The sequence below is a fragment of the Entelurus aequoreus genome, linkage group LG12 (genome assembly GCF_033978785.1).
Source record: "Entelurus aequoreus isolate RoL-2023_Sb linkage group LG12, RoL_Eaeq_v1.1, whole genome shotgun sequence".
Classification (NCBI taxonomy): domain Eukaryota; kingdom Metazoa; phylum Chordata; class Actinopteri; order Syngnathiformes; family Syngnathidae; genus Entelurus; species Entelurus aequoreus.
Genome location: NC_084742.1, coordinates 62,948,511 through 62,961,010, shown reverse-complemented (window position 1 = coordinate 62,961,010; position 12,500 = coordinate 62,948,511). Strand labels below are relative to the sequence as shown.

Sequence of the window (12,500 nt, the reverse complement as noted above, 5' to 3'; positions counted from 1 at the left end):
AAATAAGGCCTCATTATGGACGGAAATAGCAAAAAGTATCATTTTCAGATGATGATTCAAGACCCAGCACATGAAGTATTATCCATAAAACCTTTAATGCAATTATAATGTTAGAACTCTGATTGAGGCCAAAAATAAATTAAAGGGGCAAGTCAGCTGGTGCACATGATCAGCATGGGGGCTGAGGACCAATGGCCTGGATGACTCTTCTTACTACACTATGAAGTAATCTGCACGTGAAACAGGCAAGAAAACAATTGTTGTCACAATTTAAACAAATTGACATGCATCATAATGTGGAAACTTGGTGTATTGGTGTGCATAACTGTACCTGGTGTCTATTTGCAGCAGTTGCATTTGCAAAGTGGAGAACAGTCAATATTAGCATTGCTGCATTTACAGCTGGAACAGTCACCTTTACATGAGCATTTTATCAGCTCTCTGCAGGCAATGGAGACCTCGGGAATGGTTATCCAAACTGGAACCCATGACCCTGTTTCGTCCTTGGTCCATCCAAAGTCCTTTGGAGAAGGAATCACTTGCTGTGTGTCTGTGCTGGTTGCCCAGATTCCTGCCTGAAACACAGCCCGTTTTACATACTGGAGTAGGGCATCCTGCGTGGGAGGTAATCTCTCCATCGGCCGACTGTCTTGACAGAAGAGTTCCTTCCTTGTTTGACTGATGGAGTTCAAAGGACTGGATCTGTTGTACAGGATCACAGTCAGCCTCTCAAGTGTCTGGAAATGCTCAGAGTCAACTTTTAGTTCCTGGAATGGATGCTTTGCCAGATACATAAATGTTTCTGTAGCAGCATCATAGGCTTGCCAGGCCCTCCAAGCTGACTTCTTGCCTTTTCCGTTAAATGCAGATGTTGTGTCACAACCTGAATATGCGTGGAACATAAGCAGACCTTGTGATTTGGGTTCCCCCAGGCTTTTGCAGATGTGGTTTATGTGGTAATATCTGAACCTTTTTCCCATGCCAAAAGCCACCCAGATGTCAGTCAATGGTTGAAGCACCACCAAATCATAAAATAAACCAGCAAGGATCACGATGACATCAGTGTCCACAGTTCGCACAAGAACTGTCTTTGCTCCCTCCTTCAATGCGCATTGTAGATGGACCACTATCCTTGTGTCTGCCTCCTCATGGTTGCAACAGTCCATCATGCTAGTGGAACCAAAAGCTTGTCCTGACACCGCTTGCCCCGATGTGACATACACAGCTTTGGTTGGTGGCCAGCTGAACTCTTGGATCTTGGATGTCAAGAAATCAAACAACTCCTTCTTGTTGATTGGGTCGCGAAGAAAGTCCATCCAGTTGCCTGGCAACTTTGTCGGGTGTTGTGAATGTATATTGAAACAGTAGTTGCGATTATGAACAACTTCATGATTAATTCTAATTACAAAATGAATAGAGAATGTCTTTACCCACACTACATGCAGAACATGACATTTTTTCAGCTTTTTTCTTAATTCCGCCTATACTGTACAGGACTTTATGGAGGATGTACCTGTACCAGGTGCCTTGGTAATGCATTTTAGACATCATTTTGAATGTTTATCCATCACTGGACCCAATTAAAAGCAAATTTACCTTCCTAAGTGGAAAAAAACAACAATTTATCAGCAATATACCTTTTATGACTCCGGAATAACATTTTTTAAACAATTTTGTGCACTATATGGGTATTTTCAATATTTAAGTTTGAGTACCCTTCTAAAATCCTTCAGTAGGTCATAAAGAAGGCCTGTAAAAAAATTGGCGCTTTTATCCGCTCCATAATGGTACGCCTAAAAATGTGCGCTAACCCACCGCACTATCACCAGCATGTCTCTATTTATGCCTGATTGACTAATGTTGTGAACTCTTACATGCAAGACTGCTTTATTTCTGTTTTGAGTAAATTAAACTCATCCTACCTGCACCCCATGTTCCAGGTTCCTGCATCTTGGGGTCACTAATCCGGCAGCCATCCGAGTTCCTCACAAATTAACTTGATTTACTCTATTTCATATGCATGCAAATGTCTTGTATGACTGTTTAATGTGCACATGTTCTCTGTACTGTATGTAATATGTTTCATGTTTCATGATATTCTCTTTAATATCATTAAACATTCCCTATATGCATTATGTTCAATGTTTTATGATACCCTGTTTAATATGTGCACAAGTGAACTGTTCTCTTTATGTAATATGTTCAATATTTTAATGATATTCTGTTTAATATTTCCACACGTTGACTACTCCCTATATGTATTATGTTCGATGGTTTATGATATATTGTACTAATCCTTACTGTTCCCTGTCTCAAATGTTTTTGCCATTGCCGCTTGCCTTGCCGTCATTAAGTTTTAATCTGGTTAAACTAAGATTAAATATTTGTTTTGATATACTTGATTTAATAATTATTTATATATACAGTAAAGTCCAAAAGTTAGGACACACCTTCTTTTTAAATGTGTTTTCTTTATTTACATTGTAGATTGTCACATCAAAACTATGAATGAACACACGTGGAGTTATGCACTTAACAGAAAAAGGTGAAATAACTGAAAAAACATGTTTTATTTTGTAGTTTCTTCAAAATAGCCACCCTTTGCACCGATTACCGCTGTGCACACTCTTGGCATTCTCTCTATGAGCTTCAAGAGGTCCGTTCAAAAACTTCTATAGATTTTTGAGTGTCGTGTGCAATGTTCTATATTTTTAATGGATCATATACAATTTTGGTGTTGTTTACTTGAGTCATATTGCAGTCTACAAGTATCTCTTATGTGTGACTGCCATCATATTGCAGTCTACAAGTATCTCTTATGTGTGACTGCCATCATATTGCAGTCTACAAGTAGCTCTTATGTGTGACTGCCATCATATTGCAGTCTACAAGTAGCTCTTATGTGTGACTGCCATCATATTTCAGTCTACATGTGTCTCTTATGTGTGACTGCCATCATATTGCAGTCTACAAGTAGCTCTTATGTGTGACTGCCATCATATTGCAGTCTACATGTGTCTCTTATGTGTGACTGCCATCATATTGCAGTCTACACGTATCTCTTATGTGTGGCTGCCATCTTATTGCAGTCTACACGTATCTCTTGTGTGTGACTGCCATCATATTGCAGTCTACACATATCTCTTGTGTGACTGCCATCATATTGCAGTCTACACGTATCTCTTATGTGCGACTGCCATCATATTGCAGTCTACACGTGTCTCTTATGTGCGACTGCCATCATATTGCAGTCTACACGTGTCTCTTATGTGGGACTGCCTTCATATTGCAGTCTACACGTATCTCTTATGTGTGACTGCCATCATATTGCAGTCTACAAGTAGCTCTTATGTGTGACTGCCATCATATTGCAGTCTACAAGTAGCTCTTATGTGTGACTGCCATCATATTGCAGTCTACATGTGTCTCTTATGTGCGACTGCCATCATATTGCAGTCTACACATATCTCTCATGTGCGACTGCCATCATATTGCAGTCTACACGTATCTCTCATGTGTGACTGCCATCATATTGCAGTCTACAAGTATATTTTATGTGTGACTGCCATCATATTGCAGTCCACACGTATCTCTTATGTGTGACTGCCATCATATTGCAGTCTACACATGTCTCTTGTGTGTGACTGCCATCATATTGCAGTCTACACGTATCTCTTATGTGCGACTGCCATCATATTGCAGTCTACACATATCTCTCATGTGCGACTGCCATCATATTGCAGTCTACACGTATCCCTTATGTGTGACTGCCATCATATTGCAGTCTACACATATCTCTCATGTGCGACTGCCATCATATTGCAGTCTACACGTATCTCTCATGTGTGACTGCCATCATATTGCAGTCTACAAGTATATTTTATGTGTGACTGCCATCATATTGCAGTCTACACATATCTCTTGTGTGACTGCCATCATATTGCAGTCTACACGTATCTCTTATGTGCGACTGCCATCATATTGCAGTCTACACGTGTCTCTTATGTGCGACTGCCATCATATTGCAGTCTACACGTGTCTCTTATGTGGGACTGCCATCATATTGCAGTCTACACGTATCTCTTATGTGTGACTGCCATCATATTGCAGTCTACAAGTAGCTCTTATGTGTGACTGCCATCATATTGCAGTCTACAAGTAGCTCTTATGTGTGACTGCCATCATATTGCAGTCTACATGTGTCTCTTATGTGCGACTGCCATCATATTGCAGTCTACACATATCTCTCATGTGCGACTGCCATCATATTGCAGTCTACACGTATCTCTCATGTGTGACTGCCATCATATTGCAGTCTACAAGTATATTTTATGTGTGACTGCCATCATATTGCAGTCCACATTTATCACTTATGTGTGACTGCCATCATATTGCAGTCTACACATGTCTCTTGTGTGTGACTGCCATCATATTGCAGTCTACACGTATCTCTTATGTGCGACTGCCATCATATTGCAGTCTACACATATCTCTCATGTGCGACTGCCATCATATTGCAGTCTACACGTATCCCTTATGTGTGACTGCCATCATATTGCAGTCTACACATATCTCTCATGTGCGACTGCCATCATATTGCAGTCTACACGTATCTCTCATGTGTGACTGCCATCATATTGCAGTCTACAAGTATATTTTATGTGTGACTGCCATCATATTGCAGTCCACACGTATCTCTTATGTGTGACTGCCATCATATTGCAGTCTACACATGTCTCTTGTGTGTGACTGCCATCATATTGCAGTCTACACGTATCTCTTATGTGCGACTGCCATCATATTGCAGTCTACACATATCTCTCATGTGCGACTGCCATCATATTGCAGTCTACACATATCTCTATGTGTGACTGCCATCATATTGCAGTCTACACGTATCTCTTGTGTGTGACTGCCATCATATTGCAGTCTACACGTATCTCTTATGTGCGACTCCCATCATATTGCAGTCTACACATATCTCTCATGTGCGACTGCCATCATATTGCAGTCTACATGTATCTCTTATGTGTGACTGCCATCATATTGCAGTCTACAAGTATATTTTATGTGTGACTGCCATCATATTGCAGTCTACACGTATCTCTTATGTGTGACTGCCATCATATTGCAGTCTACACGTGTCTCTTGTGTGTGACTGCCATCATATTGCAGTCTACACGTATCTCTTATGTGCGACTGCCATCATATTGCAGTCTACACATATCCCTCATGTGCGACTGCCATCATAGTGCAGTCTACATGTATCTCTTATGTGTGACAGCCATCATATTGCAGTCTACACGTATCCCTTATGTGTGACTGCCATCATATTGCAGTCTACACGTATCTCTTGCGTGTGACTGTCATCATATTGCAGTCTACACGTATCTCGTATGTGTGACTGCCATCATATTGCAGTCTACACGTATCTCTTATGTGTGACTGCCATCATATTGCAGTCTACACGTGTCTCTTATGTGTGACTGCCATCATATTGCAGTCTACACGTATCTCTTATGTGCGACTGCCATCATATTGCAGTCTACATGTATCTCTTATGTGTGACTGCCATCATATTGCAGTCTACAAGTATATTTTATGTGTGACTGCCATCATATTGCAGTCTACACGTATCTCTTATGTGTGACTGCCATCATATTGCAGTCTACACGTGTCTCTTGTGTGTGACTGCCATCATATTGCAGCCTACACGTGTCTTTTATGTGCGACTGCCATCATATTGCAGTTTACACGTGTCTCTTATGTGGGACTGCCATCATATTGCAGTCTACACGTATCTCTTATGTGTGACTGCCATCATATTGCAGTCTACATGTATCTCTTATGTGTGACTGCCATCATATTGCAGTCTACAAGTATCTCTTATGTGTGACTGCCATCATATTGCAGTCTACACGTATCTCTTATGTGTGACTGCCATCATAGTGCAGTCTACACGTATCTCTTATGTGTGACTGCCATCATATTGCAGTCTACAAGTATCTCTTATGTGTGACTGCCATCATATTGCAGTCTACACATATCTCTCATGTGCGACTGCCATCATATTGCAGTCTACATGTATCTCTTATGTGTGACTGCCATCATATTGCAGTCTACACATATCTCTCATGTGCGACTGCCATCATATTGCAGTCTACACGTATCTCTTATGTGTGACTGCCATCATATTGCAGTCTACACGTATCTCTTATGTGTGACTGCCATCATATTGCAGTCTACACGTATCTCTTATGTGCGACTGCCATCATATTGCAGTCTACATGTATCTCTTATGTGTGACTGCCATCATATTGCAGTCTACACATATCTCTCATGTGCGACTGCCATCATATTGCAGTCTACACGTATCTCTTATGTGTGACTGCCATCATATTGCAGTCTACACGTATCTCTTATGTGTGACTGCCATCATATTGCAGTCTACACGTATCTCTTATGTGCGACTGCCATCATATTGCAGTCTACATGTGTCTCTTATGTGCGACTGCCATCATATTGCAGTCTACACGTGTCTCTTATGTGTGACTGCCATCTACTGGTTACACTTAACATTACACCATGTACCAAATAAAAGTGCTTTGAGGTCGGTAAGCACAACCAAAATTATTCCGTACATAAGGCGTGCTGTTGATTTTTGAGAAAATGAAAGGATATGAAGTCTTCCGTCATACCACATAGGATGAAGCGTCGAAGGCGTGGTATGTTTGGGTGGGGTGTGTGTATTTTCCGTGGATTGATATATGTGTCTTTTCCGCAACCTTCGTGCTCTCGCAAACGCGATAAGGGAAGCCGTTTGTTGCGTCTTCGCTGCTACTGCCCATCTCTGGGAATCTCAAAGTAACAAGCTCGGCCAGGGAAAATAATCCAGATTTCAACATTTGTGTTTGAGCGAGTGGAAACAAATCTAAACCTGTCACTCTAATTGTCTTTTTCTGGTCCTTAAATTCATCATTACTTCGCCATGCAGAGCAGACGGCATCTCCAAGATGTTGTCCAGTTTGCAATTTGGTCCAAAATGATAAAAGTCTTGGTGCCCAAAGCTCTGCTTGCATCCTCCAAATATTTTTGTAGGAGCTTTTAGCTACTTTGAACAACCGCCAGAATTTTTCCAATTTTTTGATACACCAGGAAAATGCTTACTCCAATCAGCAGCTGTCCTTTTATCTTGATTACAAATAGGTAGACGTCTTCAACGTCCTCGACTGGAAGGGTCGCCAGACACGTGGCACTCCACTTCTCCCAAAGAGTCTGTTCCGAGATCTTGTCAATTTCGTTGTTTTGATCAATTTTCGTTGTTTAGATTTTAGAGAGCCGTGCCAGAAGAGGCTAGAAGAAAGTCGAGACAAGACAAAACAAAGGAGAGAGAAAGGAGAGGGCAAGGGAAAATGTCCGCCTTTGACGAGTGCCGGAGAGAAAAGCCTTGATTATGGCTCACGGCTTGAGGAAACCTCAAATTGAAAATCTCAGACAATTTGGGGTTTTCAAAGCTGTAAGCCGTTATCGTTATAATTATAACACATAAAGGCTTGACACATCTCAATTTGCATGTAATGAGTTTATATCACATATTAGTTTCACTTTTTGAAGTTGAATCGCTGACATGAATGGACTTTTGCACAATATTTAAATTCTAAAAATGATGCCAGCAGATACACATTCATTTCACTTGTTTTGATCGGCCCCTTTAAGTTATCCAGCAGCTCTAAAGTTATAAAATGTTATTGCTGAATCGACAGTAAGTGTAATATTGATGTAGACTCACAGTCATTTCTGCACAACTGACAGTTTTTGCGAGTCCTTTCTAGACACACTCAATGTGACCCAAAACCGCGGAACAATTTCAGTCTTGATAGATCACACTGTGCGTGGTAAATAGTTATACCTGCATTTTCTCCTCCCGGTATCGTCAGTGTTCTGATGATCGACATATTTTGCATATGCACGTTATTCTGCTCACTTTAGTAGATCAGCTTTGCGTGTGCTATCAAGTTTGCACATTTTTTAGTACGTGTAAAGTAGATCAGGCCCTATGTGTATTGCTGAAGATGTATATGGGGTAGGGTTGTACGGTATACCGGTACTAGTATAGTATCGCGGTACTAATGAGTCAAAAACGGTACTATAATCTGTTTGAAAAGTACCGGTTCCCGGGCATTGCATGGTGACATTGCTGGTTTTACGAGCAGAGGAGCATGTTCGGCAGCGCACACACACGGAGTACTTACAAGAAGACACGGTGTGTAAAAAAAAAAAGGGAGAATGGATGCATTTTTGGCTTAAAAAGTAAAGATAAAGATGAAGTTATAGCACTGAAACGCCCTCAGGAAGAGGTGCTTTAAGACATGGCTAACATCCATCCACAGTGTTTTAGCTACTTCTATATCACTAACCCTTGTCTCCATGGCGACAAATAAAGTATGTTTCTTACAAGTAACATTATCACTGCAGGAGGACGAGGAATAGCTGAACATGCTTCACTACACACCGTAGGAGGATACAATAGCTCTCCTGAATGTAAACAAATGCCATGGGTGGATCTACACCTGACATCCACTGTAATGATACCAAGTACAATAGCGTATCTAGTCGATACTACTATGATTACATCAATTTTATTTAAAAAAAAATTATATTATGTTTATAAACTCAGTAAATACGTCCCTGGACACATGAGGACTTTGAATATGACCAATGTATGATCCTGTAACTACTTGGTATCGGGTCGATACCTAAATGTGTGGTATCATCCAAAACTAATGTAAAGTATCAAAGAAGAGAAGAATATCAATCAGTCAATCAATGTTTACTTATATAGCCCTAAATCACAAGTGTCTCAAAGGGTTGCACAAGCCACAACGACATCCTCGGCTCAGATCCCACATCAGGGCAAGGAAAAACTCAACCAAGTGGGATGACAATGAGAAACCTTGGAGAGGACCGCAGATGTGGGGAGACCGGTGCAATGGACGTTGAGTGGGTCTAGCATAATATTGTGAAAGTCCAGTCCATAGTGGATCTAACATAATAGTGAGAGTCCAGTCCATAGTGGATCCAACATAATAGTGGGAGTCCAGTCCATAGTGGATCCAACATAATAGTGGGAGTCCAGTCCATAGTGGATCTAACATAATAGTGAGAGTCCAGTCCATAGTGGATCTAACATAATAGTGTGAGAGTCCAGTCCATAGTGGATCTAACATAATAGTGAGAGTCCAGTCCATAGTGGATCTAACATAATAGTGGGAGTCCAGTCCATAGTGGATCTAACATAATAGTGAGAGTCCAGTCCATAGTGGATCTAACATAATAGTGTGAGAGTCCAGTCCATAGTGGATCTAACATAATAGTGTGAGAGTCCAGTCCATAGTGGATCTAACATAATAGTGTGAGAGTCCAGTCCATAGTGGATCTAACATAATAGTGAGAGTCCAGTCCATAGTGGATCTAACATAATAGTGAGAGTCCAGTCCATAGTGGATCTAACATAATAGTGTGAGAGTCCAGTCCATAGTGAATCTAACATAATAGTGTGAGAGTCCAGTCCATAGTGGATCTAACATAATAGTGAGAGTCCAGTCCATAGTGGATCCAACATAATAGTGAGAGTCCAGTCCATAGTGGATCTAACATAATAGTGAGTGTCCAGTCCATAGTGGATCTAGCATAATAGTGAGAGTCCAGTCCATAGTGGATCTAACATAATAGTGAGAGTCCAGTCCACAGTGGATCTAACATAATAGTGAGAGTCCAGTCCATAGTGGATCCAACATAATAGTGAGAGTCCAGTCCATAGTGGATCTAACATAATAGTGAGAGTCCAGTCCATAGTGGATCTAACATAATAGTGTGAGAGTCCAGTCCATAGTGGATCTAACATAATAGTGAGAGTCCAGTCCATAGTGAATCTAACATAATAGTGTGAGAGTCCAGTCCATAGTGAATCTAACATAATAGTGTGAGAGTCCAGTCCATAGTGGATCTAACATAATAGTGGGAGTCCAGTCCATAGTGGATCCAACATAATAGTGAGAGTCCAGTCCATAGTGGATCTAACATAATAGTGAGTGTCCAGTCCATAGTGGATCTAGCATAATAGTGAGAGTCCAGTCCATAGTGGATCTAACATAATAGTGAGAGTCCAGTCCACAGTGGATCTAACATAATAGTGAGAGTCCAGTCCATAGTGGATCCAACATAATAGTGAGAGTCCAGTCCATAGTGGATCTAACATAATAGTGAGAGTCCAGTCCATAGTGGATCTAACATAATAGTGTGAGAGTCCAGTCCATAGTGGATCTAACATAATAGTGAGAGTCCAGTCCATAGTGAATCTAACATAATAGTGTGAGAGTCCAGTCCATAGTGGATCTAACATAATAGTGAGAGTCCAGTCCATAGTGGATCCAACATAACAGTGAGAGTCCAGTCCATAGTGGATCTAACATAATAGTGAGAGTCCAGTCCATAGTGGATCTAACATAATAGTGTGAGAGTCCAGTCCATAGTGGATCCAACATAATAGTGAGAGTCCAGTCCATAGTGGATCTAACATAATAGTGAGAGTCCAGTCCATAGTGGATCTAACATAATAGTGAGAGTCCAGTCCATAGTGGATCTAACATAATAGTGTGAGAGTCCAGTCCATAGTGCATCTAACATAATAGTGAGAGTCCAGTCCATAGTGGATCTAACATAATAGTGTGAGAGTCCAGTCCATAGTGCATCTAACATAATAGTGAGAGTCCAGTCCATAGTGGATCTAACATAATAGTGTGAGAGTCCAGTCCATAGTGCATCTAACATAATAGTGAGAGTCCAGTCCATAGTGGATCTAACATAATAGTGAAAGTCCACTCCATAGTGGATCTAACATAATAGTGAGAGTCCAGTCCATAGTGGATCTAACATAATAGTGTGAGAGTCCAGTCCATAGTGGATCCAACATAATAGTGAGAGTCCAGTCCATAGTGCATCTAACATAATAGTGAGAGTCCAACTTTTTGTAGGTTGTATTTTGTCTCTAAAATTGTCTTTCTGAAAGTTATAAGAAGCAAAGTAAAAAAATAAATGAATTTATTCAAACAAGTGAAGACCAAGTCTTTAAAATATTTTCTTGGATTTTCAAATTCTATTTGAGTTTTGTCTCTCTTAGAATTAAAAATGTCAAGCAAAGCGAGACCAGCCTGCTAGTAAATAAATACAATTTAAAAAATAGAGGCAGCTCACTGGTAAGTGCTGCTATTTGAGCTATTTTTAGAACAGGCCAGCGGGCTACTCATCTGGTCCTTACGGGCTACCTGGTGCCCGCGGGCACCGCGTTGGTGACCCCTGCCTTAGAGGGAACGTTGGTGACAAAGGTCTAGAAAATACGGTAAGTGTATAAAATACGCTCCATGAGATGTCCTCAGTGCGGCGAAGCGTAGAAGTCGGAGCATGAAGAGAAATGAGCCGGTCCAAGCCAGCAGAGGTAATTAAGACGTGATGGAGGACCTCTTGCCGCGCAGCGTTCATCATGCTAATTTGCGGAATATTGCACACCTGTTGCAGGGGACGCAATTTAGTGACAACTCATCCTAAGTGGACTTGAATCTTGGTAAAAAAAAACTTTGCACCTACGTGTGCTGCTCTCCAGGAAGCATTTACACGTTCCAGGAATAACGTGAACCCAGCGAGCCTCAATGGATGTTTTTATGAGACGTGCAGCTCGCCAACTACTTTGACCGACGTCTAAACGGCCCCTAAAAGCTTTTTTTCCCCCCCAACCGAGCGGGCGTCTAATGCGGATTAACGGCCGCCTTTAGACGTCGCAGCCTTCACGAGAGGTGAGAGGAGGATGAGGAATCAGAGAAGTCCAGTCATCCTGTCGTCAATCCAACCCAGCGGGTTGTCGGCGGCATTTCTGGGTGTTGTTGATAAATGGCTTTGGCTTTGCGTAGTCGAGTTTTAACTCGCATTTACAGATGTAGCGACCGACTGCAGTTACTGACAGTGGGTTTTTCTGAAGTGTTCCTGAGCCCATGTGGTGATATCCTTTACACACTGATGGATGGCAAGGTATGTAATGCGCCACACATTTTGGATGGGAGACAGGTCTGGACTGCAGGCGGGCCAGGAAAGTACCCGCACTCTTTTTTTTTACGAAGCCACACTGTTGTAACATGTGCTGAATGTGGCTTGGCATTGTCTTGCTGAAATAAGCAGGGGCGTCCATGAAAAAGACTGCGCTTAGATGGCAGCATATGTTGTTCCAAAAGCTGTATGTACCTTTCAGCATTAATGGCGCCTTCACAGATGTGTAAGTTACCCATGTCTTGGGCACTAATACACCCCCATACCATCACACATGCTGGCTTTTACACTTTGCGCCTAGAACAATCCCTAATCAATCAATCAATCATCAATCAATGTTTATTTATATAGCCCTAAATCACAAGTGTCTCAAAGGGCTGCACAAGCCACAACGACATACGCGG

General features: G+C 41.4%; 2 protein-coding genes across 3 annotated transcripts in view; both read right to left on the bottom strand.

Moving 5' to 3' along the window:
- The window catches only part of LOC133662421 (uncharacterized), a 1,624-nt gene extending 292 nt beyond the window's left edge, over positions 1 to 1,332 (bottom strand). The window contains exons 1-2 of the mRNA XM_062066403.1: positions 332 to 1,332; positions 1 to 230 (exon numbers count right to left, since the gene is read on the bottom strand). The exon at positions 1 to 230 is cut by the window's left edge and continues 292 nt beyond it. Of these exons, the coding sequence (XP_061922387.1) occupies positions 339 to 1,316 (978 nt within the window). The 5' untranslated portion in view covers positions 1,317 to 1,332 and the 3' untranslated portion in view covers positions 1 to 230; positions 332 to 338. The remainder of the gene's footprint in view (positions 231 to 331) is intronic.
- Positions 1 to 12,500, bottom strand: part of LOC133662420 (ankyrin repeat and BTB/POZ domain-containing protein 3-A-like) — a 382,948-nt gene that overhangs the window by 266,317 nt on the left and 104,131 nt on the right. The window lies entirely within an intron of this gene.